General features: G+C 43.7%; 2 protein-coding genes across 2 annotated transcripts in view; one reads left to right on the top strand and one right to left on the bottom strand.

Moving 5' to 3' along the window:
- The window catches only part of COL22A1 (collagen type XXII alpha 1 chain), a 221,667-nt gene that overhangs the window by 128,756 nt on the left and 66,108 nt on the right, over positions 1-26,803 (top strand). Inside the window, exons 19-24 of the mRNA XM_085053637.1 lie at positions 148-201; positions 7,556-7,591; positions 9,086-9,115; positions 9,991-10,044; positions 10,943-10,996; positions 18,158-18,211. Of these exons, the coding sequence (XP_084909763.1) occupies positions 148-201; positions 7,556-7,591; positions 9,086-9,115; positions 9,991-10,044; positions 10,943-10,996; positions 18,158-18,211 (282 nt within the window). The remainder of the gene's footprint in view (positions 1-147; positions 202-7,555; positions 7,592-9,085; positions 9,116-9,990; positions 10,045-10,942; positions 10,997-18,157; positions 18,212-26,803) is intronic.
- LOC146442470 (uncharacterized) lies at positions 2,055-4,582 on the bottom strand. The gene is made up of 2 exons (XM_085053638.1): positions 4,366-4,582; positions 2,055-3,850 (listed from the first exon to the last, which is right to left on the bottom strand). Exon 2 carries the CDS (start codon positions 3,478-3,480, stop codon positions 2,398-2,400), a length of 1,083 nt encoding a protein of 360 aa, XP_084909764.1. The 5' UTR covers positions 3,481-3,850; positions 4,366-4,582; the 3' UTR covers positions 2,055-2,397.

Genomic DNA, 26,803 nt, shown 5'->3' with positions numbered 1-26,803 from the left:
TCCTCTCTGTGTAGCAGAGTCAAAGCAGCCTTGTGTTCTATTAGTTCCTCTCCTGTGTAATAGGACATCACTGTTTGCACTGCAGCCTTATGTTTCTCCTGCACTTTAGAAACAAAGAGTTTTCTCTTAATTTTACCTGTTTTATAGGGCCTTCCTGGCAGCCCTGGCCCTCCTGGTGCTACTGGGACCAAAGGAGAAAAGGTAAGTTGGGATGGGATACAGAGAGGGATTTAGAAACACATTTGTTAATTCTTCCTAGGGCCCTCAGTGCTGGAAATATGAGAGCTGTTGGCCTAATAGTTATCCCATTTGTGTATAATTGAAGCTTATATACATTTATTTGTTATTTTATATACATTCAAATGTTTCACCTTTCTGACATGGCTTCAGTCCGAAATGGGTGTGTATAGATTGTCTGGTTATGGATCCTCTGCTCTTAGTTTAATGCTCATAGTGGGAGTAGAAGAAAAAGTGTAGTTTGGGTCAGGAGATCTTCCTCATCTAAGAAATGTGGGTAGAAATGCCAATATATTTGTGTAGAAGCTGTTTTTCTGACCCAGGAGATGGAGAATTGACTCAGAAAGTGACAACAAAATTACTCTGAGCCTCCTACCTGCAAAATAATTATTCACTGCTCTCAGCAGCAATTTTGACCTTGTTATTTTACAGACTAGCTAAAGTATTCAGGACAGCCTTATGTTTGCCTCTTTGTTAGAGATGATGTTGTGATTTTGGTATTTCCTATCCAGATCTTTGTCATGAGTGGAAAGGCATGGCCAGTTCTGTATTTCTTTCTCTTTTTCTCCTCTGGATTAAGTCAGTGAGCTTTCTCCAAGAATGCAGAGACTGGAAATTCTCTCTATTCTCTCCTTGCAGAAGTGATCAGTCTTAAGTTTAAAATACTTCATCCATATTTCTGAACCAGCTGCAACTGGAGCTTCCAAAAGATGTTTCTGTCCATGGTCTGATACTTTCAGGGTGTCTGGTGTGTGTCTCTTCAGTACATAACATGGGCTCTTTTTAGAAAAAGCTAGTTTTTATGGGACCCTGGGCAACCTGACCCAGTGGGTGGCATCTCTGCCCAAGGCATAGAGCTGGAATCAGGTATTTCGGACAGGCTGGATGGAAGGGCTGAGCCCAATGGTATTAGGTTCGAAAAGGCAACGTTCCCGATTGTGAATTTTGGTCAAAACAACCCCTGCAGTGCTCCAGGCTGAGGGCAGAGTGGCTGGAAAGCTGCCCAGTAGGAAAGGCCCTGGGGGTGCTGGCCAACAGCAGCTGAGCGTGAGCCAAAGTGTGCCCAGGTGGGCAAGGAGGCTGCTGGCAACCTGGCCTTGTGTGTCAGCAATAGTGTGGGCAGCAGGACCAGAGCAGTGATTGTCCCTCTGTGCTGGGCACTGGGGAGGCCACACGTTAAGTGCTGTGTGTGGATGTGTGCCCCTGATAAGATGTGATTAGGGAGAGATTACTCTGCACAAATTAAGGTGCCAAGGAGACCAACTACCAAAGCCAACAACAGGGATTTTATTCAGCAATAAATATGGGGTAGAGAGATAGAAAGGAATAGAAAAGAGAAGAAAAAGAAAGAGGTGGAAGAGCAGGGTGGGGGAGAGATCAAACAGAAGAGTCCAAGACACTTGGCTCCATTGGCATCCCATCGGTCCTTCCTGACCCTGCACTCCAAGGCAGGGTGGGACTCGATGGTTCTTGTGGAGGTGGAGATGAAGACCCCAGGTCGTTCTTGCGAGGTTAACACCTTTCTCCAGTCCGTGTTTCGAGTATCCAGGGAGGCGGTTTTTTTATTGTCACGTGAAAGGAGAGTGGGTGTGCCTTCCTTTGCCCACAGTGCAGAGGCCCAAGGAGCATTTCTCAGCTTTTAATAAAGCCTGGGGTCAGGGCGGGGATGCACACCACACTGGAACCCGGGCTTAGAGCCAACTAGTGTGGGATTCTACAAGGCAGCAGTGCAATCCTTCTGAACCATCTCTCCCTGAGCAGGCTGCCTTGCTGTTTGCTTGGGTGTGCTGGGCTGGGGCTGGCAGGACCTACCTTTTGCAAGTGGTTGCCTCATGGTGATAGTCATGTCCGGGGATGGTCCTGGTGCTGGCAGCCGGGGTCACTCCTCCCACTGCCCCCTGAGGCAGCTGAAGGATAAGAGCCTGCGCAGAGCCCGCCGGGCCGTCTTGAGGGTGGAGCACCATGGCCGTGGGGCCGGGGGCTGCGGGACAGTGGCCATGCCAGCGGGGTAGGAAGGGACAGTGCATGGCTGGGGCTGGGCAGGCACCGGGCAAGGCTCTGCCGGTGTCCCAGCGCCGCAGGGCTTTGCCTGGGGAGGGGCGGCCTGGGCATGGCCAGGCTCCATGCAAGCTGTGTTCTCTTCCTCCGCGGGATCAGCAGTCAGTTTGCAAACCGCAGATGTCCCTGCATATTCGGGCAGAGCTTTGGGGAGAGGCTTAGTGTGTCCTTCGTCACAGGGATCACTGTCCAGGAGAGAAGCTGCTGGCTCTGCTTCTTTGTCTTGCAGTGGGAGAGACAGTGAGCTCTCTCGCTCACTGTCCCCCTCTCCTGCATGATCTCTGTCAGACAGCTCTTTTTCCTCCCACTTCTCCAGTAGCTCGTCTGTCCGAGTGTCCCGGGATGGTGCATCCTTGTGGTTAAAGAGAGACCACAGCTTCCCAAACAGCTCAGGTGGCACGGGCTGTGGCAGTTTTTGTTCTCTCCTGTGCAGTCTTTGGTCCAGATGGAAGTACTGTGTGGCACTGAGGGGTCTGCAGCAGGCCTCGGCATGAGACTTGATGGATGCCTGAGGATGCAAGTGGTCTTGGAGCTTTCTTTGTCCAGGGAGGAGAGGATGTCTTTCTCCAACTTCTCCAGTTCCTCTGCCTCAATATGCAGAAGGTTCTTTGGAGCATCCTCAGTCTCCATGCACAGCAGATTGCCAGGTGCACTTTGCTCACATGGCTGACGAGTTCCCTTCTCCTCACAGGGGCGTCCAGAGGAGGGAGAAGTTGAGAAGCCTGAGGTTTCCTCAGGCTCTGACGTGAGGAAAAGCTCACTGGGCCCTTCATCCCAGGGATCTTTGTCCAGGGCAGAGGCTGCTGCCTCTGCCTCTTTTTCTTTCAGTGGGGCAGGCAATGCACTCTGTGGGTCGCTGTCCCCTTCTCCTGCAGCCTCTGTGTCTGGGATCTCTGCCTCCTCCCAGTTTTCCTCTGGGTCCTTTGGAGAAATGTCCCACGGCTGTGAGTTGTGAGAGCCAGGGAGCAGCTCTGCCACCTGGACAGGAGACAGGAGCTCGAAGGAGTTTCCTGTCTCTCCTGTGGAACCTTGGGTCAAGCCAGGAGTGCTGGGCAGCACTTGGGGCTCTGCATCCACCTTGGCAGAGACTTGACTGCTCCTGGGTGCAGGTGGACTGGGTGGACCTCTCTTTGCACAGGCATGGGGCAAGACCTCTAAACAGGTCTCCATAGGTTTTACCACCATGCTCTTCCCACACCTCAGTGAGCTTCTCTGTCTCAGTGTGCCCCAGGTGCTTCCAAGCAGGCTGTGTCCCTGTGAGGAGCAGCATGCCAGCTACAGGTTGCAGGGGTGGCAGACAATGGCCCTGCCTTGCTGTTGACCCTCGCCAGAGCTCTTCAGCTGTGCTGTCCCGGAAGGGTGTCTCTCAGGCCCTGTCAGCAGTCATAGTGCCCCATAGAGCAGGTGACACAAGCTCTCGGTGTCTGCTGGCCATGGTGCCCCCAGACCATGCTCTGCGCCTGGGAGAAAACCCAGAGGCTGCTGCTGGCAGAGGGCTTGGCTTGACCTTTGCAGAAGCTGTTCCTGGGATTTGCTGTTGGCATGGAGGTACCACCTGCAATAGAGGGCTGTGGAGAGGTGGCAAGTCTGACACGGACAATCCTTTTGGCTGTGTGACAGTGCTGCTGTGGGGCAGTGAGTGCCCACCCTCCAGGCTATCCTCCTGTGTTTCAAGTCCTGTGGGTCTCCATGAGGTGACCAGTCTAGGGACCAGTCTATCCCCATGGAGAGGCGTGATGGTCATCCAAGTGACCTGCGGTGCTGCCTTTGGCTGCCTCTGGGGCACCTGTGGGGAGCGGGAGGAGGAGCAGGATGGAGGCAGCTGTGTGGGCATGCTGTCCCCCTCTGTGCTGGCAAGCCTGGCCCCAGCCCCAACGTGGATGCTGGCCATGGCAGCCAGGCTGGGCTGGGTTCCGCGCTCTGCTTGCTGTCCCTGAGGCATTGCTGTTCCTGGGTGATCCCAGCACCAGCCCCTCCCCAGAGCAAAGCCTGGTACCAGTTCTGGCTGTCTCTGCCACCAGGCCTCCCCCAGGTCCCAGTGCAGCCTCTCCCTCCATCCCTGTCCCTCACCTGTTGCCCCTTGTACAGCAGCCACTGCCCCTCATGGGGTTGGCAGTGGGCGTTTGCCTCCTGCTTCTTTGACATTGTGGCTGTGCTCTGACAAACACTGGCCACAGGCACCTGAGAGAGCTACTGCCTCCTGAGAAGCTGCTGCCTCCTCAAAGAGCTGCTTCTCCTGGGCATGGCCAGTCCAGGGGTTTGGCCCTACAGGAGCCATCTGGCTCACCACACAGACCCATTTCACAACAACGTCTGGGCATGATGCCACTGCCCCCTGTCATGGAGGCCTGGTGGTTTCCGTTGGGATGCCCCTGTCCACAAAAGCCTTTTTTAGGCCTTTGCCCCTCTACTTTGCCTATGTTTGTTCCTTTCCTGGTGACCTGCAGCTTTCCCTTGCCCCACCTTGTGTTCCTCCCCTAAACATCCCCAAAGACACCCTGTGTCACACCAGAGTGCTTTTCTCACTCAGCCCACCATGTGTCCTACCCCTTGACCCTGACATCAGGTAGAAAGATAATTAGGAAAGCAAAAGCTCTGTTAGCACTTAATCTGGCCACTACTGTAAAAGACATTAAAAAACGTTTGTATGAAAAGACTAACATCAAAGGAGGGCCAAAAGGAAATCTCTGTTCTTCATTGGATAGAGGGAATATGGCCACAAAGGATGAGGAGGAGGCTGAGGAACTGAATGCCTTGTTTTCCTCAGTCCCCAACAGTCTGACTGGTTATCTGTAGGACAAGCAGCCCCCTGAGCTGGCAGGCAGGGACAGGGAGCAGACCAGGCCCCCTGTAATCCTGGAGGAAGTCATTAGTGATGTGCGGAGCCACTTAGACATGGACAAGCCTGTGGGCCTTGCTGGGTGTGCCCCAGAGGTGCTGAGGGAGCCAGCAGAAGAGCTTGCTAAGCCACTCTCCCTTTTATTATCAGTCCTGGCCACCTGGCCAGACGACTGGAGATGCCAACGTGACACTCATGGCCAAGAAGGGCCGGAGGGAGGATGTGGGGAACTGCAGGCCTGTCAGCCTGGCCTTGGGGCCTGGCAGGGTTCTGGAGCAGATGATCGTGAGTGGGATCACATGGTTTATATAGGACAATGGAGGGATCAGGCCCAGCCAGTGAGGGTTTAGGAAAGGCAAGTCCTGTCTGAGCAACCTGATGTCATTCGATGAGCAGATGACCTGCCTCAGGGCTGAGGGAAAAGCTGTAGATGGAGTCTCCCTGGACTTGAGCAAAGCCTTTGATTCCATCTCCCACAGCAGAGTCTTGGGAAAGCTGCCAGCCCAGGGCTTGGGCAGGTGCACTCTATGCTGGGTTAAGAACTGTCAGGATGACTGGGCCCAGAGAGTGGTGGTGAATGGTGACACATCAAGTTGGTGTCTGGTCACTAATGGTGTCCCCTGGGCCCAGTCCTGTTCAGTATGTGTCCTGCTGATGTGGACAAGAGCATTGAGGGTATCCTCAGTACTAAATGTGTGATGACACCAAGCTAGGTGGGAGTGTCGATGTACTGGAGGGTAGGAAGGCTCTGCACGGTTTTTGTGGACAGGCTGGATGGATGGTGCAAGGCCAGCAGGATGAGATTCAAGAAGAGCAAGGCCTGGGTCCTGCCCTCATGTCCCAGCAAGGCCTGCAGTGCTCCAGGCTGGGGGCAGAGTGGCTGGAAAGCTGCCCAGCGGGAAAGGCCCTGGGGGTGCTGGCCAACAGCAGCTGAGCGTGAGCCAAAGTGTGCCCAGGTGGGCAAGGAGGCTGCTGGCAACCTGGCCTTGTGTGTCAGCAATAGTGTGGGCAGCAGGACCAGGGCAGTGATTGTCCCTCTGTGCTGGGCACTGGGGAGAAGTCCTGCATTCCGTTCTGGGCCCCTCATGATAAAGAGATTGAGGTGCCGGAGCAATTGAGGTTTCCATAGAAGGGCAGTGCAGTTGGTGAAGGTTCTCAAGGGTAGGTCCTATGAAGGGTTGCTGTGGGAGCTGGATGTGTTTATTCTGGAGAAAAGGAGGCTCAAGGGAGACCTTATTACTCTTAACAACTCCCTGACTAGATGTTGTAGCCAGGTTAGGATTGGCCTCTACTCCCAGGCAGCCAGCAACAGGACAAAAGGATAGGATATGGCCTCAAGGTATGCCAGGGAACATTCAGGTTGTACATTGGGAAGAATTTGTTCACTGAAAGGGTTGTCAGGCCTTTCTGAAGGTTCTGCCCAGGGAGGTGGTGGAGTCACTATCCCTGGAGGTGTTTCAAGGAACAACTGGACGTGGCACTCAGTGCTCTGGTCTTGTTGCCATGGTGGTGTTTAAAGGTTGCACACAATGACTTTGGAGGTCTTTCCAACCTTAATGTTTCAGCAATTCTATATTCAAGGTCCCTTCCAACCCAAACTATTCCATGATGCTCTGAATAAATAACAAATAGTAATTGAACTTGAGAAAAAAAAAATATGAAAGATACGCTGGGCTAATCACAGATCTACATGAGTAATGAATAAACAGAATGTGGAAGGAAGCCATGTGATAAATTTAACACCAGTCTGCACGTGAAGTAAGGGATATACCTTCTGTATGCACAGTTTAAAGCATAATAAATGGTGGACATTGCTGGAGAAAAATGAACTGGAACAAATTGATAAGCCTAGATGGCAAAAAATCATGGAAAGGATGAAGCATCTCAGTGTCCTGCAAACACTGTGACATGATTTGCTCTGTAAAATGACTTGGGGAAGATAGTACCATTTCTCACCTTTTTTGCAAAGTTATTTTGGTCACTAACAAATAAAAGCATTTTGACTTCCTGAATATCCGTCCGCTTGGGGATCTATTAGGGATCTAAGAATCAAACAGATTTGTTTGTGTGGTATGTGTACAGAGCAAATACAAGATTTTTTTTATGCACAAATCTAATTGTGTTGTGCATCCATTGCATCATTTATTTTAAGTCACTGAATGTCATTAAAATCAATGTAAAATGTCACAGTAACACAGATCATAATAAGTTCCTGCATATAGTCATCTGCAGAGCAGAGAAAACAGAGTTAGTTGAGATTGTGTGTCCATGTCTATTAATTATGGGATGTTATTAAAAATAAGAATGTGCAACAGTTGAAAAACATGCTCAGGGGGTTGCTTTTGTTTTGCACTGTGTCATGTATTGTGCCATGTTGTATTCTGTGTTACGTTTTTTCATTTCTTTCATGTTTCCCTGCAGGGTGAACCAGGACTTCCAGGATTGCCTGGCACTTATGTAAGATTTTTTTTTTAGCTTTCCCAAACTTTGTAGACATTATTGCGCCAGAAGAGAAAGTGGAAATGCAGGGTGGGAGGATCTCACGGAGACATGTTCTTAAATACTTTGGGTTGGGTTTTTTTTTTTTAAGAAGTTTTAAAAAGTGAGGACTTTTGAAGAAGGCATATGACAGATTCCAACAAGGAGATGCTCTGCCACAATTTTGGGAGATTGTGAAGTGTGAAGATCAGGACTCGAGGCAATGAAAGCATTGCTTCAAGTGCATCAGACAGAGCAATAATGTGACTGCACTGTGTGGTTTCTGACAGTTGTTGAGTTGATTCCAAATGGCCTTTGGTACATAGAGCCTGTGAAAGCTATAAAAACAAATGAAATTTCAGTATTGACTTGAGTAACTGAGTGCCTTTGACATGGACTGAGTGTGAGAGTTGGGGCAGGAGAAGAAAAGGGCAGTTTCTGATTAGGGGGAGTGATCTTTCCTTGGCTTATATTTGAAAAAGTCCTGGTGGAATATAGCGCAACTAGGACTTGCTGTGCTGAAATGAAGAAAGGACTGATGAAAAAATTAATCAGACAAAACAGTTGGATTTATTTTTCCTGTGGCACTAGATTAATGTCCTTTGTGCATCCCTCTGCCTTCAGCAGTGCCTTCACTGGTGCCAGAGACATCTCTGGCAGGGATGTAAGGATGTCCAGAGCTAAGTATTGTCTGAATGAAGAGGTCATCTCCAAGTGAATGGAGAAAGATTTACCACTAAGTATGCAGAGGAGGGGTCTCGAACTGAGTTCAGTATGGGCTGGTAACAAAGCAGTTAGGGGGTATCCCTTTCATTTTCTGAAAGAATAGCATTAAAATTAGGAAACAACACTCTTCAACTAAAGACAAGAATCAGAGGCTCCCTGGTAATCATGGGAAAGTCAGCAGGCAATTCCCTTACTCAGAATGTTGTAGAAAGTAAAGGAATTAGAAAAAGAAAACTATGAAAGAATTCCGTATTTTTGTAAGAACATTTTGCTGTCCTGCTTAAATATGATATTAATGATGGGAGAGTAGTCACCAAGAAATTTTGAAAGATGTGTATAACACCTGAAAATGAGCCTAAAACAGGTGGGACATATCCCAAGCCAGTCTGCTCATTATGTGACTCCTTCTGCATTCAATAGATCTTTGTAATTTAGAATAAAACAAGATCTGGGACATTTACTGTCTTGTTTTTATGATGAAATAATGGATTAAGTTCTTACTGTTTATGCAACCACCCCAATCACTTGACAGGTAACTGTGTGAGCAAACCTTGTGTCAGCCTGAGCTCTTTAGATAGAAAGCATCCCCCAGCCTGCAGCGGGATTTGAGGAGCTGTGGGAATTATCATGCAACTTGAAGGAGCAGCAAGGGGAGAAAAACACCCAGTGGGAGCTCATCGTACCTCTGGCACCTTCTGCCTTGTCTTTACTCTTTCTGTCCTTTATAACTCTGCATTTCTGTTGCAGGTGCAAATTGAAGGCCTGAAAGGAGAGGAAGTAAGAGAGACTCAATATCTCTTCTTTCATTGCAAGGATATTTTAATGTAATTCTGTTGCCTGTTAGGTTAGATTTTTTTTCTTTAAAATAGTACTTTAAAGGGAATGTGGATGGAAGCATTTGAAGACATCGAGAAATAAGTTTTCATATTTACAGTGGAGAAAATAACCAAGAAAGAAAAACAGGCAATATCCTTCTCAGACGGTAGTGAATCTTACATGAATGAGAAGTATGAATTGCAGAGTCAGCTACGCAATTATTTAAGGACAGGGATGTGCTAATGTCAAACTATATTTGAGTTTTATGCCCAGTTTGTCCCTGAACCTGGGCACTCAAATGGGGGGGGACGACATATCCATTGTGTCAGTCTGTTAGTCCTGTATATAAAAATATGTATATATTTAAAATATGATTTTGTGTTGGTAGGTGTGTAATTTTCATTTGACTGTTGCTTAAAACAGATACTTTAATGCCCTTCAGAGCTTTGCTGGCTTGGAGGAAATGCTGGTTGAAGTTGCCTATGCAAAAATTGCTCTTCACCACCAAACCACAACCCAGAGGGTTTTAGTGGAATATCCAGGATATCCCAATATCTTCGGTAGAGTTACTAACTTTGAAAAACAGAGAGACAGATAGGGATAAGTGCCTGCTGAGTGTGGGTGGATCAGTCTGTCTGCAGTCTAGTGAGTGCTGATAACTTGAGTAGCCAGAGATTAAGGAGAAAACCAGCTGGTCTCTGCACTGGTTCTTCAGGACTTGTGGGGAAAGAGGTGGTATAGGTCCTGTAAAAACAGTCAGCATGTCTAATGTACCCATGCACATTTTCATCAAGGTATTTTCACACGTTTTTAAAAAAACCCAAACATTCCTGTAGGGAAAGCCTGGGCCACGAGGACCACAAGGCCAGCCTGGACTTCCTGGACCCCCAGTAAGTTGTTTCTCTCACTGCTTGCAATTTCAGAAACTGAAACTCAAGCTCGAGTGAGGCTTATGAAAGTCTTATACATAACTCAGGCTCTAAACAGTGCCCACAGCCTCCACTTTTCTTCATTGCTGAGAGAAGGTATCGTGTTGTGGATGGCCTGTGTGAACACAGGGAGGTGACAACCAGGACATGGCCAGACTTTGCCTGAAGGCTGTTGTCATGCAGAACCTGATTGTTTTTCTATTTCTAATGTCCTGAAGAGCTGTATGGGCATTCAGCACATTTCAGAGAGGCACTGACTGATAACTTGTGAGCTGTTATGTCATGAAGGTCAGGGGATTGTTGCTGTCAAAGGAGTTGACATTATGCCACAAGGTTGTGGCTGAAATATTCTGTGGGTGAAAACTAAAATTGGGTATGTGTGCCTATATTTCAACACAATTTTTACAACAGTTTGTACATGCCAGCATTCTTGCTGCTGACTTAAATTGTAGCCTATTCTAGTTATATTTTATGACCCAGCTCTGCAGGATGTCTCAGTTCAGACTGTCACTGCTGCCTCATTTGCAAACTGTTTCCTCTCTTTTGAGTTGCTTGTTGTGTTTCACTGTTGATTGGCTTTTGTAAAATTGATGGCATTGTGAAGATGTGTTACTCAGGCAAATCTGGTTTGAATTATGTAATTTAAATATAGTTGTGTGCTCTGTATTTAATCAGGGCATTGTCACTTTTCTCTATCTTGTTTACTCATTCTCTTCTGCTCACAGGACAACATAATTATCAGGTAAGAGTTGTCTAGGTAGCCATGCAGTAATGGTAGCATAAAACAGCTAGGAAATTGTTATGTAGTTCAATGTTTTTTCTTATTCTAATAACTTTCCAAATCTTTTCGCTTTTAAAGGGAGAGCCTGGTCTGGAAGGCAAGCCTGGAGTCCCTGGTTTGCCAGGTCAAAGGGTGAGTTGTTTTTTTTTATTTAATCTGAGTCTCAAGAGGCTTGGGACAGCTTTGTTCAATAAGGTTTGCTACTTTCACCCACCTTACGTATACTTTTCTACTTGTATTAGAATCTTGAGGCCCAGATCCTTTCCTATATTCCTTATTTATGGTCCAGGAACTTTCAGTGTCTGTTGGAGTCGACAGGTTGAATTTAGTGTACGTTCTTTCTTGCCATGTGCTCTTCCATTTTTATATCTGCTCCTTACTGCCAATAGGATTCTTGGTAGGGCAGAGCCATTACTAATGGGGTCAGCTTGAATGTTCAGAGAAATTTTGTTGTCCTGGAAGTCAAATCAGTGTAAAGACTCTTGCAATACTCATTATTTTCTGTTCTGTTTGGTCTGTACTCAAACAGAAGGCCCCAAAAATGGTAGCTGGTGTACCATTCTCCAACAGGAGGTTAGTTTTTTCAGATATGAAAAATCTTGGATTTTTTCTGATACAGAATTATGTCTTCAAATATTCAAGTACTGCTAAAAGGTAAATTTCACAGTGGGCCTGATGATATTACACTCCTACTCAGAACTTACCTTTCCTTGCTTCATATGTGCAACATCTCACTAGACAATGTAGAATCAGAATATCCTGAATTGGAAGTGACCAACAATTATCATCGAGTCCAAGTCCTGGCCCTGCACAAAGCAGCCCCAAGAATCCCACCAGTGCCTGAGAGCACTGTCCAAAACTTTCTTGAGCTCTGTCAGGCTTGGTGCTGTGACCACTTCCCAGGGGAGCCAGTTCAGTGCCCAGCCACCCTCTGGGTGAAAAGCTTCTTCCTGATACTGAACCTAAACTTCCCCCAATTGTCCTGTCACTGTCACCAGAGAGAAGAGGTTTGTACCTTGCCCTTCCTCTTCCCCTCTCCAAGAAGCTGTAACTACAGTGAGGTCTCCCCTCAGTCTCGTCTTCAACAGGGTCCTCAACCACTCCTCATAAGGCCATTCTCTTTGCCCTCCTTTGGACACTCTCTAATAGTTTAATGTTTTCTTATATTGTGGCACTCAAAACTGCCCCCAGGACTCGAGGTGGGAGCTTCCCAGTGGAGAGCAGAGTGAGACAATCCCCTGCCTTACCCAGCTGGCAACGCTGTACCTGATGGCCCCAGGACAGGGTTGTCCTCCTGGCTGCCAGGGCACTGCTGATCCATACTCAACTTTCCATCGACCAGGACCCACAGGTCCCTTCCCACAGTTGCTTTCCAGTGTCTCATTCCCCAGTCTGTCCATACATTCAGGGTTGCCCCATCCAAGGTGCACTTGCCTTGGTGGAGCTTGGTACAGTTGGTGATTTCCCAGTCCATTTGTCAAGGTGTCTCTGCAGGGCTTCTCTGCCCTCAAGGGAATCAACAAATGAGAGCAGAAGTGCTTAGCCTTTTTGGAGGCAGTCATTTGGGTCTCAGTACTGCTGTTTAATGGGTCCCTTTTTTAAGTAGTTACAGAGACTTGATTGTAGCTCACTCCTTAAAAAGGAGATCATGAGGTTTGCCTGCAGTGCTTTGAGGCAGCAGCAGTGCTGTTATCATCCTGTGTGAGAATCTGTGAGCATAGGAGGGTGATGAACAAACAAGAGTACAGGGAAGAAATACACACCTTGCTAAGAGATTTTCTACAGACTGTCTATGGGATTGCATGCTGTTAAATTTAGCAGTAAGCATGACTTTTAGGAATCTTCTTGGGAACTTAGTACATGCAGTCTTTAGTCCATGCCTCAGTGGAAAAGGGCATTTACTTGCTTTCTTGTGGTTTCCCAGTCCTTAGAAAATATCACTTTAGCAAATAGCTCTGCAGTGCTTTACTCATAAGTTGGTAAATTAGGAATTATCCTGGTTTTAAAGCCTGCTGTGAAGTGTTTCTTGAATAAGATTAATAGAGCATGTTAGCTGGGTAAAGGACAGTGATCCGTCAGGATCTGCAACAGAAAATGCTGCTGCTAATGATCATTTGATTATAGATGTCATTTGATCCATTCTGTCTTTGAATTTTTCCCTAGACTCTATTGTGTCTAGCTGGTTAGACTTCTCCTAAGGGTCTTTGTTAGTCACCAGGCATCTTAGATGAATAGATACATTTTTTTAATTAAAGTCCATTATTCAATGACTGAATACAGGAGATGAATCAAAGTCCTGGGCTTGGTGGATCTGCACAGATCCTGTCTGGGGGCAGGAGGTAACAATTCCAACCTGAGCCAAACAACTAGGTTATGTTCATTTTATTAGTCAAAAGTGCCTGGCACATGATGTCTGCATTTTGACAACAATGCCCTCACATCAGGAACACACTGTGGGAAGCAAAATGCTTTGCTGTTCTCAAATGACCTGTGAGACCTTTGAGTGACAGACAATACTGTCCTGATTTTATTAAAACTGCCTGAAAAAGAAGCAGAACTTTGAGATTGTGGTTTCATTTTAGGGTGGTTTCATGTTTTTTTTTTTTTTCTTCTCCCTGTCCTTCTTTTCTTCCATCAAATTGAAGAGAATTGAAGTGCTTTGATTCTGCTGTTAAGTCTTTGATACCTGATCTACTGAAATATTTGTTGGAAATAAAACCAAATTTTTGTTGATAGACCCAAAAGGTGCAGACATATGATGTGCTCCTGGAACGCACACAGATCTGTGGCCAGTACAGATGAAACATAGGGTTCTTTTGAAGTGTACTCAATAACTTAGATTTCAAAAATTTGCTTCTTTTTTTAAATGTTACAAGTTCATTCAAGTGATTGAAATTTCTGAAAGAGATCAAGAGAAAACATTTATCCTGTGGCAGTACTTCTCACATAGGCATGAAGTAGGAACTATCTAGACCAGTTTGGGTTTGATGTCCTGGATTGCAGCTTAGTTTTATAAAATTGCATTGATAAAATCTTTCCAAGTTCAAGGTACAGTCAGTACAAACAAACAAAAAAAATACAGGAGTCTCATAGCATAGTAAGAATAATATTATTAAAAGAAAATTAATGGAAAATACATTTATAATGTAGTAACATTTAATAAATATTCTTCTCCATGTTTAAGGCTCAATGTATGTAAATTAGGCATAACAATAATAATAATAATAATAATAATAATAATAATAATAATAATAATTAGGATCCCCCTAAAATTGGGAACTCCCGGGTTCAGGGTACACCTTCCACCTAGAGGAAGTGTTTAGAGCACTTGGCAATGCAGGATGGGTTTATCCCTCTTAGCTGTCATAGGAGAGATAAAGTTAACAGATCTCTGGAGGGTTGCTGAGCTCTTCCCATGTTTGATGGTGGGAGAAATACAGGCATTTGACTTTCCATTTCTGACCCATCTCTCTCCTAAATGAGTTGTTGCATATGATGTTCCTGTCCAGGCCAGTCACAACTTCAATGTGGCAGTCAACACTATTTCAGCTCTTACTTCTCTATGTATGAACTGCCCTTGATTTGAACCACTTCAGGTTCACAGGGTCCAAGGGAAGGAGAAAGCTGATTGGTAGCTAGAGGGTGAGATGGGTAAATAATCCAGTAGAGACTGGAGAATAAACCTGCCTTAAAAATTAAGTAGGCTTTTTGGAAGGAGCCAGTCCCAAGGTGCAGTCTCTCTCAATGTCCAGAAGTCGTTTTAGTCCTTTACTTTGCCACAACTACCCCAGTAATCACCCATGGTCTGGCCAACCCTGATGGTATTTTCATTCTCAAGCTACAGAGATGCTCTCACTTCAAAATTTGCTGGTATTATCTAATGCACATGGAGACTGCAAAAAGCTGGTGCCTTCAGGGATCTCAAACATTGGTTAACATTGCTGGATTTCTTCTGGTTTTTCTAGAAATGCAGAGGTAAAAAGACAGGGTGAAACAGGTGATCCTAGCATCCCATCTAGGTTACAGGGAACCAATTGGCATTTATGCTAGCAGTCATATTCATTCACAATTAAGGATGTTTTCTGTCTACTTTGTACCAAATCCACCTCTGTTCCTGGGGCCAAACCTCAGAGAAAAACATGCTAAGAAAATTTATGGCCATTCTGGCTATTGGGCAACAAGATGGAAAACAGTCTTGGGCTATGATACCTTTCAAAATTTCCCCTCTAGCAGAGTGGAAACAACATTTTTTCTTGGTTTCCTGTCTTTTGTATAGTAAATATCTTTCTGATGGATGGTTGTGTTCATATTTATTTGTGAGTGTTTGAAATGTTCAGATGACTTTACCTGCCCTGGCAAAATTCAGCCATGCAGAAATCAAAATGTAAACAAGTTAATGAAAAGAAGGGAAAAAGGTACTGATGCCTGACTAAATCTAGAGTGAAATTGTAATTGTCAGTGAGGTAAATACATCAATTTCCAATAAAACACACGTTTTAACTGTGCTCTTGTTCAAATTGCTGATAAAGACAAATAGTTTATATTTCATTAGGTTGAAGGATACCCAGTCTTACCCACTTACCTGATTCTTACTACTAATAATATTGTTTTAATTTTTGCGTTTCTCTAGCATATTATTAGGCAGTATGACATTTCACTGAGCTTTGCTTTCACAGGTATAATTTCTCCCAGCAAGTATTTCTGTCCTTTATAGACGAACTATAATGCTTTGGAGCAAATCTATTGTAGCTGGATTTCAGCTAACCTCCAAGTGGCCCTAAAGTTCCTTCACAATGGGAAACCTCTCTCAGACTCTCTGTCAGTATAATTATATGTTGCTGTAAGGGATTTCTTAGTATTTTGAAAAGCACTGAAGATCCTTAGCATTATACCCAAGGAAAGAGTAAAAAGGCTCCATTCACATCTCTCATTGCTGCCACAGATCAGTGTTCCTGGGCATCAGCCTGGAAAAGGAACAGTTTGTTAGTGGGACATAAAGGAATCAATAACACTGTATTGTTTTGATGGACACAATTAAGGATGCTTCCTATGTGCTTGGTACCAAATCCACCTGTGTTCCTGGGACCAAGCTTCAGAGAAAAACACTGCAGCATCTCTCTTATGAGGAAAAGCTGAGGGAGCTGGGCCTGTTCAGCCTGGAGAAGGGATGATTGAGAAGGGACCTCATTAATATCTGTCAATGTCTGCAGGGAGGGGTCAGAGCAGGGAGCAGGCTCTGCTCCTGGTGCCCAGCAATGGGCAGGAACTGATGCACAGGAAGTTCCATCTGAACATGAGGAAGAACTTCAGTGTGCACTGAACAGGTTGCCCAGAGAGGGTGTGGAGTCTCCCTCACTGGAGATATTCCAGCACTGTCTGGACACAATTCTGTGCTATGTGCTGTGGGATGGCCCTGCTTGAGCAGGGAGGTTGGACCAGATGACCTCACTGTGGTCACTTCCAGCCTCACCCATTCTGTGGTTCTGTGATGTTTCTGTGATTTTCTGAGTTGAATTCAATGTTTTAGCTTTAGAAGGAGCCACCTTGACTGGTAGCTCCCACATGGATAGGAAGCTGGAGGTGGCTCATCTCCAGTGTCTGACCCCACGCACCACATCCTGTATGCTTTATTCATAAGCTTACTTATTTATTTAAATGAGTATTTTAACAGTGTCCTTTGCATAGTCATCTTGGCAGTGGGCAAAATGAGCATCTTTAACTAGAAAACATATGTTGAATCATGTGGTGACATGAGTCCTTCAAGTTAAAAATGCTCTCTTGTTGGCTTTGACAAGAAAAGAAATGATGGATATTGGAAATGTAGAAGGAGCATTTATGAATAGTGAATGTGCTTGAGTATATAAATCAAATTTTTATTGATGTTAGAGTCCTAGAAATGATTACAAACTTCTTCTGATATCCAAGGACCCTATAATCACTCCTTTAATTTTCTTCTTAAATTCTTCTGTATATGACTGCTGGTTTTCTTTTTTCTTTTTTTTTTTTTAGGGGGGTTTGTTTTGTTTGTTTGTTTTGTTTTTTTAATAAGAAAAATAATTAAGAGATCAGGTTCTGACACACCAGCTAATGAATCTCAGTCAAAACTGAGGAAAATATGATGAAAACTTGTTTTGTTTGTTATGTTTTAGATTTTTCATTCATTAAAGTCAGCAGAAAGCTGTTGTTCATAGGTGTTGTTTCTGGACATATTTCAATAAACAAAAATCAAGGGAAAATTTTATATGTGAATCTTAAGCATCTGTATGACCATTCACATCATCAGGGACATGAAACTTCCTTAATTGTATTTTCCTTCTGAAAAGAAAATCAGTCTGGATGAGAAGGAGAAATGAGGGAGAAAAAGGTCTGTCTCTCAGATATTTACATTACTTCTCTTGTACCCTCCTGCTATATTACTAACAGCCTCAGAAATATTAATGATGCAGTGTCTGTTACACATGAGGGAAGAATAGATAATTTTCATAAAATATGTGGCTTGCCTAAAGTTACACAGCAAGTCAGCTGTTGGGTGGAGAAACAAATCCAACCTCTGCCTTAATTCCAGTGCTTTACCCATCCTGTCTTCCTCATTTTTCTCACATAGGATTTTTTCCTTTTGAATTATTTGAGGTGAAACCCATGGGGATACAGATTCTGCAGCATCCATACAGGTCACCTTGTCTCTAGGGTATACTCCAGCTCTTGGATTGTCCTTCCCTCAGACCAGTGAGGTTCTTTGGTTCCTCTGGAGGGATCATTTTTGCTTGCAGAGGAGTCAGTGAGCTTTGCCCCTTTGTGCTAATGCCACCCTTGCTTAGAATTGCCTCATGGACTACTGTTAGAGATAGTGAACCTTTTCTATTCTATCATGCACCAGAGTTCTTAATTATTTTATTTCTTAAAGCATGAAGCAGTGCAGGGGACCAAGGGGACACTGCATTGCCCCTCAGCCTTTGTCTACACTTGGCACCTCACTTGGCTGCATCTCAGCACCATGACTTCCTTAGCATCTGTAGGGAGAAGCCAGGTGGGATTGCAGAGGGTAGGAGATGCCATGACGTGCATGAGAACAACCCTCAACTTTGGGACTGTTGTCACAATTTGGGAGATACAGGCCTGTCAAAGACAACTGGAGTTTCATTTTCAAATGGTGTCTGCTGTCTTAATTTCTAGCTTTTGTGGTTTGTGTACCCACACTACATTGATTTACCATTTTGGGGGTGAAAGACTTTGCAAAATCAATAGCAGTCTTTGGTCTGCTCTCTAACATATGCTTCTGTGTTGAATATGCAGGGTAAAAAGGGAGAACCAGGATTCCCAGGAATCAATGGTCTGATTGGCCCTCAGGTAAGTGATTGCTTCATTTTCATGTAATATGTGGGAAAACAGACTTTTGTGGCAACAGGGGATTTGGAACCACAGTGCAGCATGTGTGATCTTCTCTGTACCATATTTGAAGTTCGTGTTTCTACTTTTAAGAGCCAAATAATTTCTCCTGTGATTGAGAGAAGTCTGTCTATCTGACAGCAATTAATTTTATCTTCCTCAGCTTTTCAGCATCTTCGAACATGGACAGGTGTTTTGTATGTGATTTCCCCATTGCTTGTGCTTAGAGCAGCATCATTCTGGAGAGAAATCACTGATTGCTGTTTTGTGAGGTAGGGGGATGCCTGAAGGTAATGACCCCTTAGCTCCTTTGTTTTAAAGCTTTTGTCAAGTTAGAGCTCCAAATTTCACCATCAGGTCATAAGGGGAAATTAGTGGGGTTTATGTTAAGAATCATCTGAGAGGATTTAGCTCCACTTTGGATCAGCCCATTCTGCCTTGTATTATAATAACTCTGACACTTGCCTCTGGCTTAATTTCTTGCCATCTTTGCCAACAAATTCAGCAGACCTGAATCACTTTGTGGGTCTGCAATAAGAAAAATATCCATGGGAATGTCCTCAAGCAGGAAAGATGCAATCTCACATTGAGCTGACCACTCAGAATAAAACCAAGCATTTCATTTGTTCCCCTTCAATGAGAAATTAAAAAACTGGACTTTAGCTTTGGGATTCTGTTTCAATAATTGGTAAAGTTAGGAGAAGAATGATGAGCCTCCCTCGCTGCAGCTGTTGGTGATGTATTGCAACAGGCAGCACACTGCTAGACAGCAGATACTGATCACTCATTTATTTGCTGTGGCAATCTATGCCCTTGTAACCAGGAGAAATGATCTAGAAGTGGTTTGTGTGGCAGGATTTTTGTAATGAGCTGTTCACATGTCTGTGGAGGATGTCAGTGAGGCAATCCAAGGGTTTGAGACCCTGTGCAGGTGAAGTCCCTTGTGTCCAGCTGGGAACCTTGCCCTGCAAAACACCACTTGATACTGGTTTACATATTTTAAGAAATTTTCATTCCTTTTTACTGAAGTATGATAGTATCTGTGAAGAATGAAAACACAATTTCTAATGGATTTAAAAGATTTTAGAATCACAGAATATTCTGAGTTTGAAGGAATTCATACTTCATCAACTCCAACTCCTAACCCTGCACAGGACACCTCAAGAATCCCTTTATGTGCTTGAGAGCGTTGTCCAAATGCATCTTGAACTCTTGGATCATTGAGTCCAAGTCCCTGCTTTTGTTGTGGTTTGTTATTTTGCTTAGGTTGATTTGTTATTGGTTTTTTTGATTGTGTTTCTTTCCTTCATTATGGAGGAAGATTTTTATCCATACATTATTTTTAAGATACCTGACAGTATCCATCCAAACAATGTCACACTTACTCAGCTCAAGTTCTCTGCAAATTAAACATACATATGCATGTGTTATCAATTTTATAAATGTACCTGAGGAAGTTGCTGACATAGGATTAAGCAATTTTCCTTTTTGCACAAACTAAATAAAGTTAGCAAATTTTATGTTAATTAAAACTGCACAAAATGCCAGCCCCATCAAGGGGTACTTAAATTGACTCTTCCTCCAAGCTAACTGCCAGAAAGGTAAAATACTATTCCTATTGCTGCAGTGGCACTCTGTTCAGGACATATTACTGCAGATTTCCGTATTTCTCTTTAAAAAAAATGCTTACATTCACTTTGTGACAAAACTACTTTTCAGCTTAACAGCACTTTTTGTGGCATTAGATTTTTAAAGCTTTTTTTTTGGTTTTTTTTTTTTTTGTCCTAATTAGACTATGCCCGAAACATGCCCAGGAAGAAAAGTGGTTTCCTTATACTGTAGTAACATGGATATTCATTCAGGTTATGTGTGAAAGTCTCTGTCAACAGTTCCTGTGCTGTCCCCATGGTGTTGAGGGCCAACTGATTTGAGTTGGCTGTACCTAAATGAGATTAGGACTTGAAAACAGTTTCCCTTGCCTCTGCCATTTTAAATTTTTGTCTGCTTTTGTTTTCTGACCTGATTCTCCCCATTGCTACCTGTGTGGACAAAAGGAAGGAGTGGTTGTAGAAGCTTTAGAAGGCTCGTTGTTGAAGGACACAGGAAAGATCTTCTCAAGTTTTTATTGGGCTTTGTCAAGAAAAATAGTTGCTGTCATGCTCAGTCCAGCTGAGAAGCTACAGATCAGGCAGCTGTGCAAGGGAACTGACTTAAGGGCTACTCTTGTGAGTCCCTTTCAGCTCAGGATTTTCTGTGATTCAGTCATCCAGTTATGAACTGCAGTTGAGTCAGTCAAACTCTCAAGGACCATTTGAAAGCTAATTTAAATGTCAGACCCTGAAGCATCTAGGAGGCAACTTCCCTGCTAGTCTGGGGATGTTTTGTGACAGTAGGGTAGCCCTAGTTTTGTCTTTTCTTTGCACACACCAACTCAAACCAAATTATAATATAAAAAAATATTTTTAAATATTTATTTTTCCTTTCAAATCAGCTGTGGTGGTGAACCTGTCCCTGTGCCCATTTGCTCTATGTTGTCTGGTCAACACCACCAAAAACTAAAACATTTATTTTCCAGTAACCTTTAGAAGTGGTGCACCATGCAGCATCATCAAGCCATGGAATAGAAACTCTGGCTGTTTTTTCCCCTCTGGATTTGAATGATATTCTGGCAGCAAGGACAGACACCTGAACTCATTGTGTGTTTAAGTTGTTATTATTTATTTGTGCTATTTTAGTGTCTGGGAATCTTAATCATGGGCCCAACTTCTATTGCAGTAGGATGTTCAAATGCAGACTGAAAAATGAGCATTTCTATAAAGAACTTCCAGCTGAAATAGTTGGCTCAGGCACTCTGAGCTGTATCACTGAATTACCAGGTTTAGCCCCAAATGCAAGCACTTTTTGGGTTAAAAAGGGGGATCCAGGTGCTGTTCCTGTTGATGGAGATCCAGTTAATATCATCAGTGGAGCCTGAGGCTCTCTCAAAACAGGCACCCACAAATGGGCCACTGAGCCACTGTTGAGGCTGCCCGAGCTGAGTGGATGCTTTCTGACCACCTGTGAGGGAGCAAAACACAGCAAAACTTGAGATTCAAACAAAAATGCCATCCCTCAGCCTTGCAATACCTCTAGGCTGTTACTGAGGCTTGCCTTATGTTAGATAAGCTGGTGAGGAAGAGCAGTACAACCTGTACCTATTATGGTCCAGGCTGGCAGTGATTTCATTAGTATAGACTTGTCTGTAGGGTGTGAGCTCAAGCCCAGATTTTCTTAAGCAATTCAGGAAATAAATTATCTCCTCTGAAACACACAGTATCCTTAATGCCCTTTTAATAGTGCAGGTTAATACTGCAACATGTAAGAAAAAGATGTGGGCCCCAGCTGCAAAGCTCAGATTGAATTCAAACTTTGCCAGTGCTGCTTGGAATTTGAAGATATTGCTCAAAGCTATCTTTAATAAGATCTGTACCTTTAAAAAACTAAATTAAAAAAGTCTTCACCTGTGCAGATTACTAACAGTGCTGAAACAAAAGACATTAAAGTAGGTTCTTTTAGGTATTTTTTCTCATTTGCTGCACTGACTCAGTAAAGGAACTCTAAGCAAACACATAGAGAAATAAATCTTCCTTTGCAGACAAAAGAGATCATGTCCATAGCTTACACTAAGTGATTAAATTAAACAAACTCTGCCTTTCACTGGAAGCAGAAAACTCACCTAGAGAGAATGTTGTGTACAAAGTAAACTTTATTCAGTACTTTTAAAGAGCTGCAAAGACAGTTCAGAGAATTTTTGTCGATAGAACTTTAAATTTAATGTTGGTACTTCTGTTCCAATGCCATCTGATGAAATGACTGGAGACTGTATCATGTATGAATTATGGATCTGTCACTGATGCTGACTATAGGACATGTATTATAGACAAATGCTCCGATCAGTTGGCTCTTCAGGCTTTTTGTTTTTAGTGTCATCAGCAACAGCATTTTTATATGTCCTCTTACTTTTGTATTGATTTGTAAGGCAGGATTTGAGCAAGGAGAGCAACACAGTACTCTGGTGCAGCATTACAGAAAATAACTCAGTAATAATTTCCATTTTAGATTGGATATAAAGAAAAATTTCTTTACTGAAAGGGTGGTCAAGCACTGGATCAGGCTACCCAGGGAAGTGGTAGAATCACTGTCCCTGGAGCTATTTAAAAGATGTGGCACTTGGAGATGTGATTTGGTGGCAGCTGTGGCAGCCCTGGGTTGATGGTTGGACTCAAGGATCTTAAAAGTCTTTTGCAACCATAATGATTCTCTGATTGTATAGTTCTAATTCACAGTGGTTGTGCTGGTGATACTGTAGTGGCTGGGGTGAGAAATAGAAAGCAGATTTGAGGAGCTGACCCTGGAATCCACTCGGATGCAGTGGAGGAGAACTGGAGCACTGGAATAGCAAGGGACATAGTGAGACATGTGGGCTGCTCCACAGAATTGGCTCCAACAGCTTCATTTCTGATGGGAAAGGCGTGTAAATAAAGCACGAAGCCAACAGGAAGGGTCTATGGGGTCTTTCTGGGAGGTGAAATCATGGGGAATGTCTTTGAAGTGGACAGAAGAGCAGAAAGGTGGAAGGAAAAAGCTGTCAGCTCCTCAGTTACTCATTTTGCTCTCACTGTGGCGGCAGACAGAATGCTCCTGCATGTCCTTTCTCCTTGTTCATGGAGCTGGCGTACTGCATTAACAGCCCAGACCACAATCTGTTTTAAGACTGATTCAGGGCTTATCTAAACTTTTGTCATGCTGTAAGAGAATCCAGACATTGGCATGGAATCCACAAAGAGTATATCTGTTCAGGCTTTGCCTTCAGGTATCTGGGAAAGTCATCAGACTTCAGTTTTCATTGTGGAATGCCATTTAGTCATCCCTTCTTTCATGGAAAAGAGATTTAGACCAAGCAGCCTACTGATGGAGTCACAGACAAAGGTTTCTGTTCCTTCTCAGAGTCTCCTTAGGGAGTGCAGAGCCTAAATGTTGATACTTCTGCCTTTCCCAGCCCATCTTCAGGCGAGGTACACACTGGAAGAGGAGATCATCCTTTAGTGGATTCTGGAGGACAGACACAGGTGTTTCTCCAGTATGAACAGGCAGATTTCTTTCCTGAACACTTTCACTGCATTACATGGTCTAAGGAATGGAACTGGATGAGACACAAGCCTGAAAAAATCCACCCCCCACAGTGTTTTTAAAGATGCCCCATCCCATAACACACACACATACCTCTGCACACTATTTTGATTTTAGATTTTACTGAACATTTGAAATATTTTTGTTTCAAAGCAAGAGTTTGACAATATTCTGGTATAAACATTTTAATGAAAAAAATCCATGTTTTGCATTTGTTTTCCAAAGAGAGTTTGTATAGGTCTTTTTTAAAATCAAGTTTTCCTGTATCAGTTTTTTTTTCCAACATGTACCAAGCACACATCAGAGAGTTTGCCAGCCAGAAAGAAATGCACCCTGTGATTATTTTGTTCTGGTTCAGAATTTTAACAGCACAACACTGTTGTCTGGATTTGGGATAGGGACTCTCATCTGTGCAATTCATCAAATAATCTCTGAAAAAAAGGTGGTTGTATAAATCAGGTACTTTAATCTGGATTCACTTTAAAGTGGAAGCAAAGAAAACAGATGGTATGAGATTTTTGGGGTAAACATTATACAGAGTCCTGCTGCTGTAGTTTTATGGTGTTGGGTTTTTTAAAACACAAATAGATTCTGTCACCTTGGTGCATTCTAATATTAAAAAAGAATATTCCTTGCTCTGAATTACATTCGAAATTCAGGAGAAGGGCTACAGTAAGAGATATTGATATACAAGTAAAACAGAACTTCTCTGCACAGTAGCAGAAGGGAGGGCTCTATAAAGGATATTTATGATGTATTTTTGCCATTTTATTTCACTTTGTCCCATCGCTTGCTGTATCCAGGCTGCAGAAAGCAGGAAACCCAGCAGGACGGTAGATGTATGCACAGTAGGTATGTGTGGTCAGCTGGAGCACCCTGTGCATCTCCAAGGGATACTGCTGGCCATTCCATAAAACTGTTCTTTCTGTGTCCATCTCAGAGAAGATTTTAGCAGAAGAGCTTCCCATTAGTGGGCGTAGCATTTGTTAGTGCAGCTCGTGGTGAGGCTACCTGTAAACGAGTCTGGGCATGATTTTCTGGGTAATTATCTCTTGGAGGACAATGAAATGGAATTACTAGTGGCAATTTAGGAAAAGGATCAGTGGGATTCCATTTCAGGACTTATGATTGCATAAGGGTATTGTGGTCTAGAGTGTGGGAAGGTTAAGAGAACAATTAGAAATTTTCTTGGATAGTGAGGGTAGCAAGAGTTACTGGGAGGAAGAGTTGAGATGAGGAAGATGCAGCACTTCATGTTTTAGGGATTACATTGGTTGCTGACAAGATGCTGGAGTAAGACTTTGCTTTTAGATCATACTGACTCCTGTCAATCTGTCACTAGGGGAGAGTAACTCACATAATACCTGGGATTGCTTGGGCTGAGGCTGGGTCCTGACTGGGGTTTTTCACCTCCTGATAGAAATTCCATTGTAGGGCCATGAAGGATGTGTGTTTTGCAATAGGAGAAAGTTTACTTATTGATAGAGAGGGAACAGAATTAAATTATTAGGAAGGAACCAATGGAATTGTCAAGGAAAGCCTGCAAAGGTAAATTTGCACATAGTCCAGTCAGAATCAGTTTGTTGTTTTTATAAAGTTTTGCCTCTTTCCCATTACTCCTCCCACTCTTCATGTCTTGGAGGCCATAGCTTCTGCAGGGCCTCTCAGCAGTGCCATGTAGAGGGGGAGTAGGGCCAAGCAGAATTTCCATGTCCTTGGTGTCTGAGGCTGCTCCATCCAGCTGTGTCTGCACACAGTTGTGTCTGTGTATGATATTTTCTCTCGTGCTGGGCTAATTTGGGCTGTTGAGTCTTTTCCTTGAATGGTAAAGCCTTTTTAAATGAAGGATGGTGTTGACCAAGTGGCTCCTGATGGGTGTAGAATCTTTACCTGCAGGACCCAACTGCAGGATTCCCCAGGAATGAAATCATCAGCATCAGTGCATCCAAAGGCACATCTTTCTGGGGATGTTTTAGCTGTTTTCACATTTGAGGCACTCTACAAGTAATAGTGTTGGCAGGATAATTCCATGTCTGTTCTGAGTTGCAGTGAAAGCAGACCATAGAAGGAAAATGAATCTGAGGGATCCTTTTCTGGTCGCTTTGCCCCACCTATTGGTGAGACGCTGTCTTAGCTCCTGGCTGAGTTATGGGAATGTATTCTGTAAGATCACTTTTCTGCCATCTCTGCCAAACCATGCCACAAATTGCTCCTTGTCCTCCCTTTTTTATACCATTTCCTTCTCGTCATCTACATTTTTTGTTAAACATAAATGCTAATATTGATCCATTTCTCATAATACCTTAATATTGAATGGTGTCAGAGAAAATGCTGTCTGGCCATTTTCTGTCTTGTATCAGTTGCTCAGTTTCAAATCTTTACAGAGTTTTTAGGTGGGCTGGGGAGGTTGGTTGTTGTTTTTTAAGTACAATTGCACCAGAACTCCCATTATGCTGAAAACTGAAAAACAAATGAGGTTGTCATCTTAGAAAGACAGAAAGAGGCAGTCAGGGTAAAATTTCAACTCCTATATCCATTTCTTACATTGTTTGTTCAGGTCCTGTTCCAAAAAATACATGAACACATGCTATATTCTGAGCATAGGAGAAATCCTGTCTTGTCTTCCGGGGAAACTGAGATACAAACACCTTTGTATCTCAAGTAACATATGAAGATCTGTCAAGGCTGGAAACAAATTTCTCATACGAAACCAAACTTAACAATTTGCTCAATGCATAAAAATAAATCCTTCTTTAAATCACATGGCTATTGAGAGAATATTTTCCCTAAGAGAAACAGCTGTTGCAGGGAGATGAGTAAGAATGTGAAGGTATTTCCAGCTAAATGTGTTCAACAAACTATGAGTTTGTGAGGATCTTTTACTAGCTACCAGGTTGATGTCAAGCAACAAAATGGTGGCACATTTTGTTTTACAACACTTGAGTGATTGCAGCGTTTCTCCATACTCTTAGATTCATATTTTTACCTCCACCTTCCCCCACAAAGCAAGCTCAAACCATAAGCCTCTTCTATTCATTAGTTGCTTTCAGCAATCTATTTGTAGAGGTAAATTATTCACTTTGAAACAACATGAATCAACGTTAACTTAGACTGGATGCTCCAAGGAATGCAACTGGTCAAGTTTTGAGTTGTAGGTTACCACTGATGGCCTTCAACTCCTCCATCTCCTGTGCTGGAGTGGAGGATGGAGCTCTCTTGTAGCAAGGGCAGCAGTGGCATGAGCAGAAGATTCTGTTCTACCTGTGTTTGTGGCCCCTTGGCTTGGCATCTTGCACTTTTTGGGTGTAAGTGAAGCAAATAAAGCTCGGGGAAGGACATGAGGCTTTCAGTCACTACCAGAGAGTTTGATAAACTGGCTTTGCT

This window comes from Lichenostomus cassidix, chromosome 2, assembly GCF_008360975.1.
Source record: "Lichenostomus cassidix isolate B80296 chromosome 2, HeHo_3.0, whole genome shotgun sequence".
NCBI classification, from domain to species: domain Eukaryota; kingdom Metazoa; phylum Chordata; class Aves; order Passeriformes; family Meliphagidae; genus Lichenostomus; species Lichenostomus cassidix.
This window is presented reverse-complemented; position numbering and strand designations above follow the sequence as displayed.

Coding starts and splice junctions, on each gene's coding strand:
- LOC146442470 (XM_085053638.1), bottom strand. CDS start 3,480: ATGGTGGTAAAACCTATGGAGACCTGTTTAGAGGTCTTGCCCCATGCC.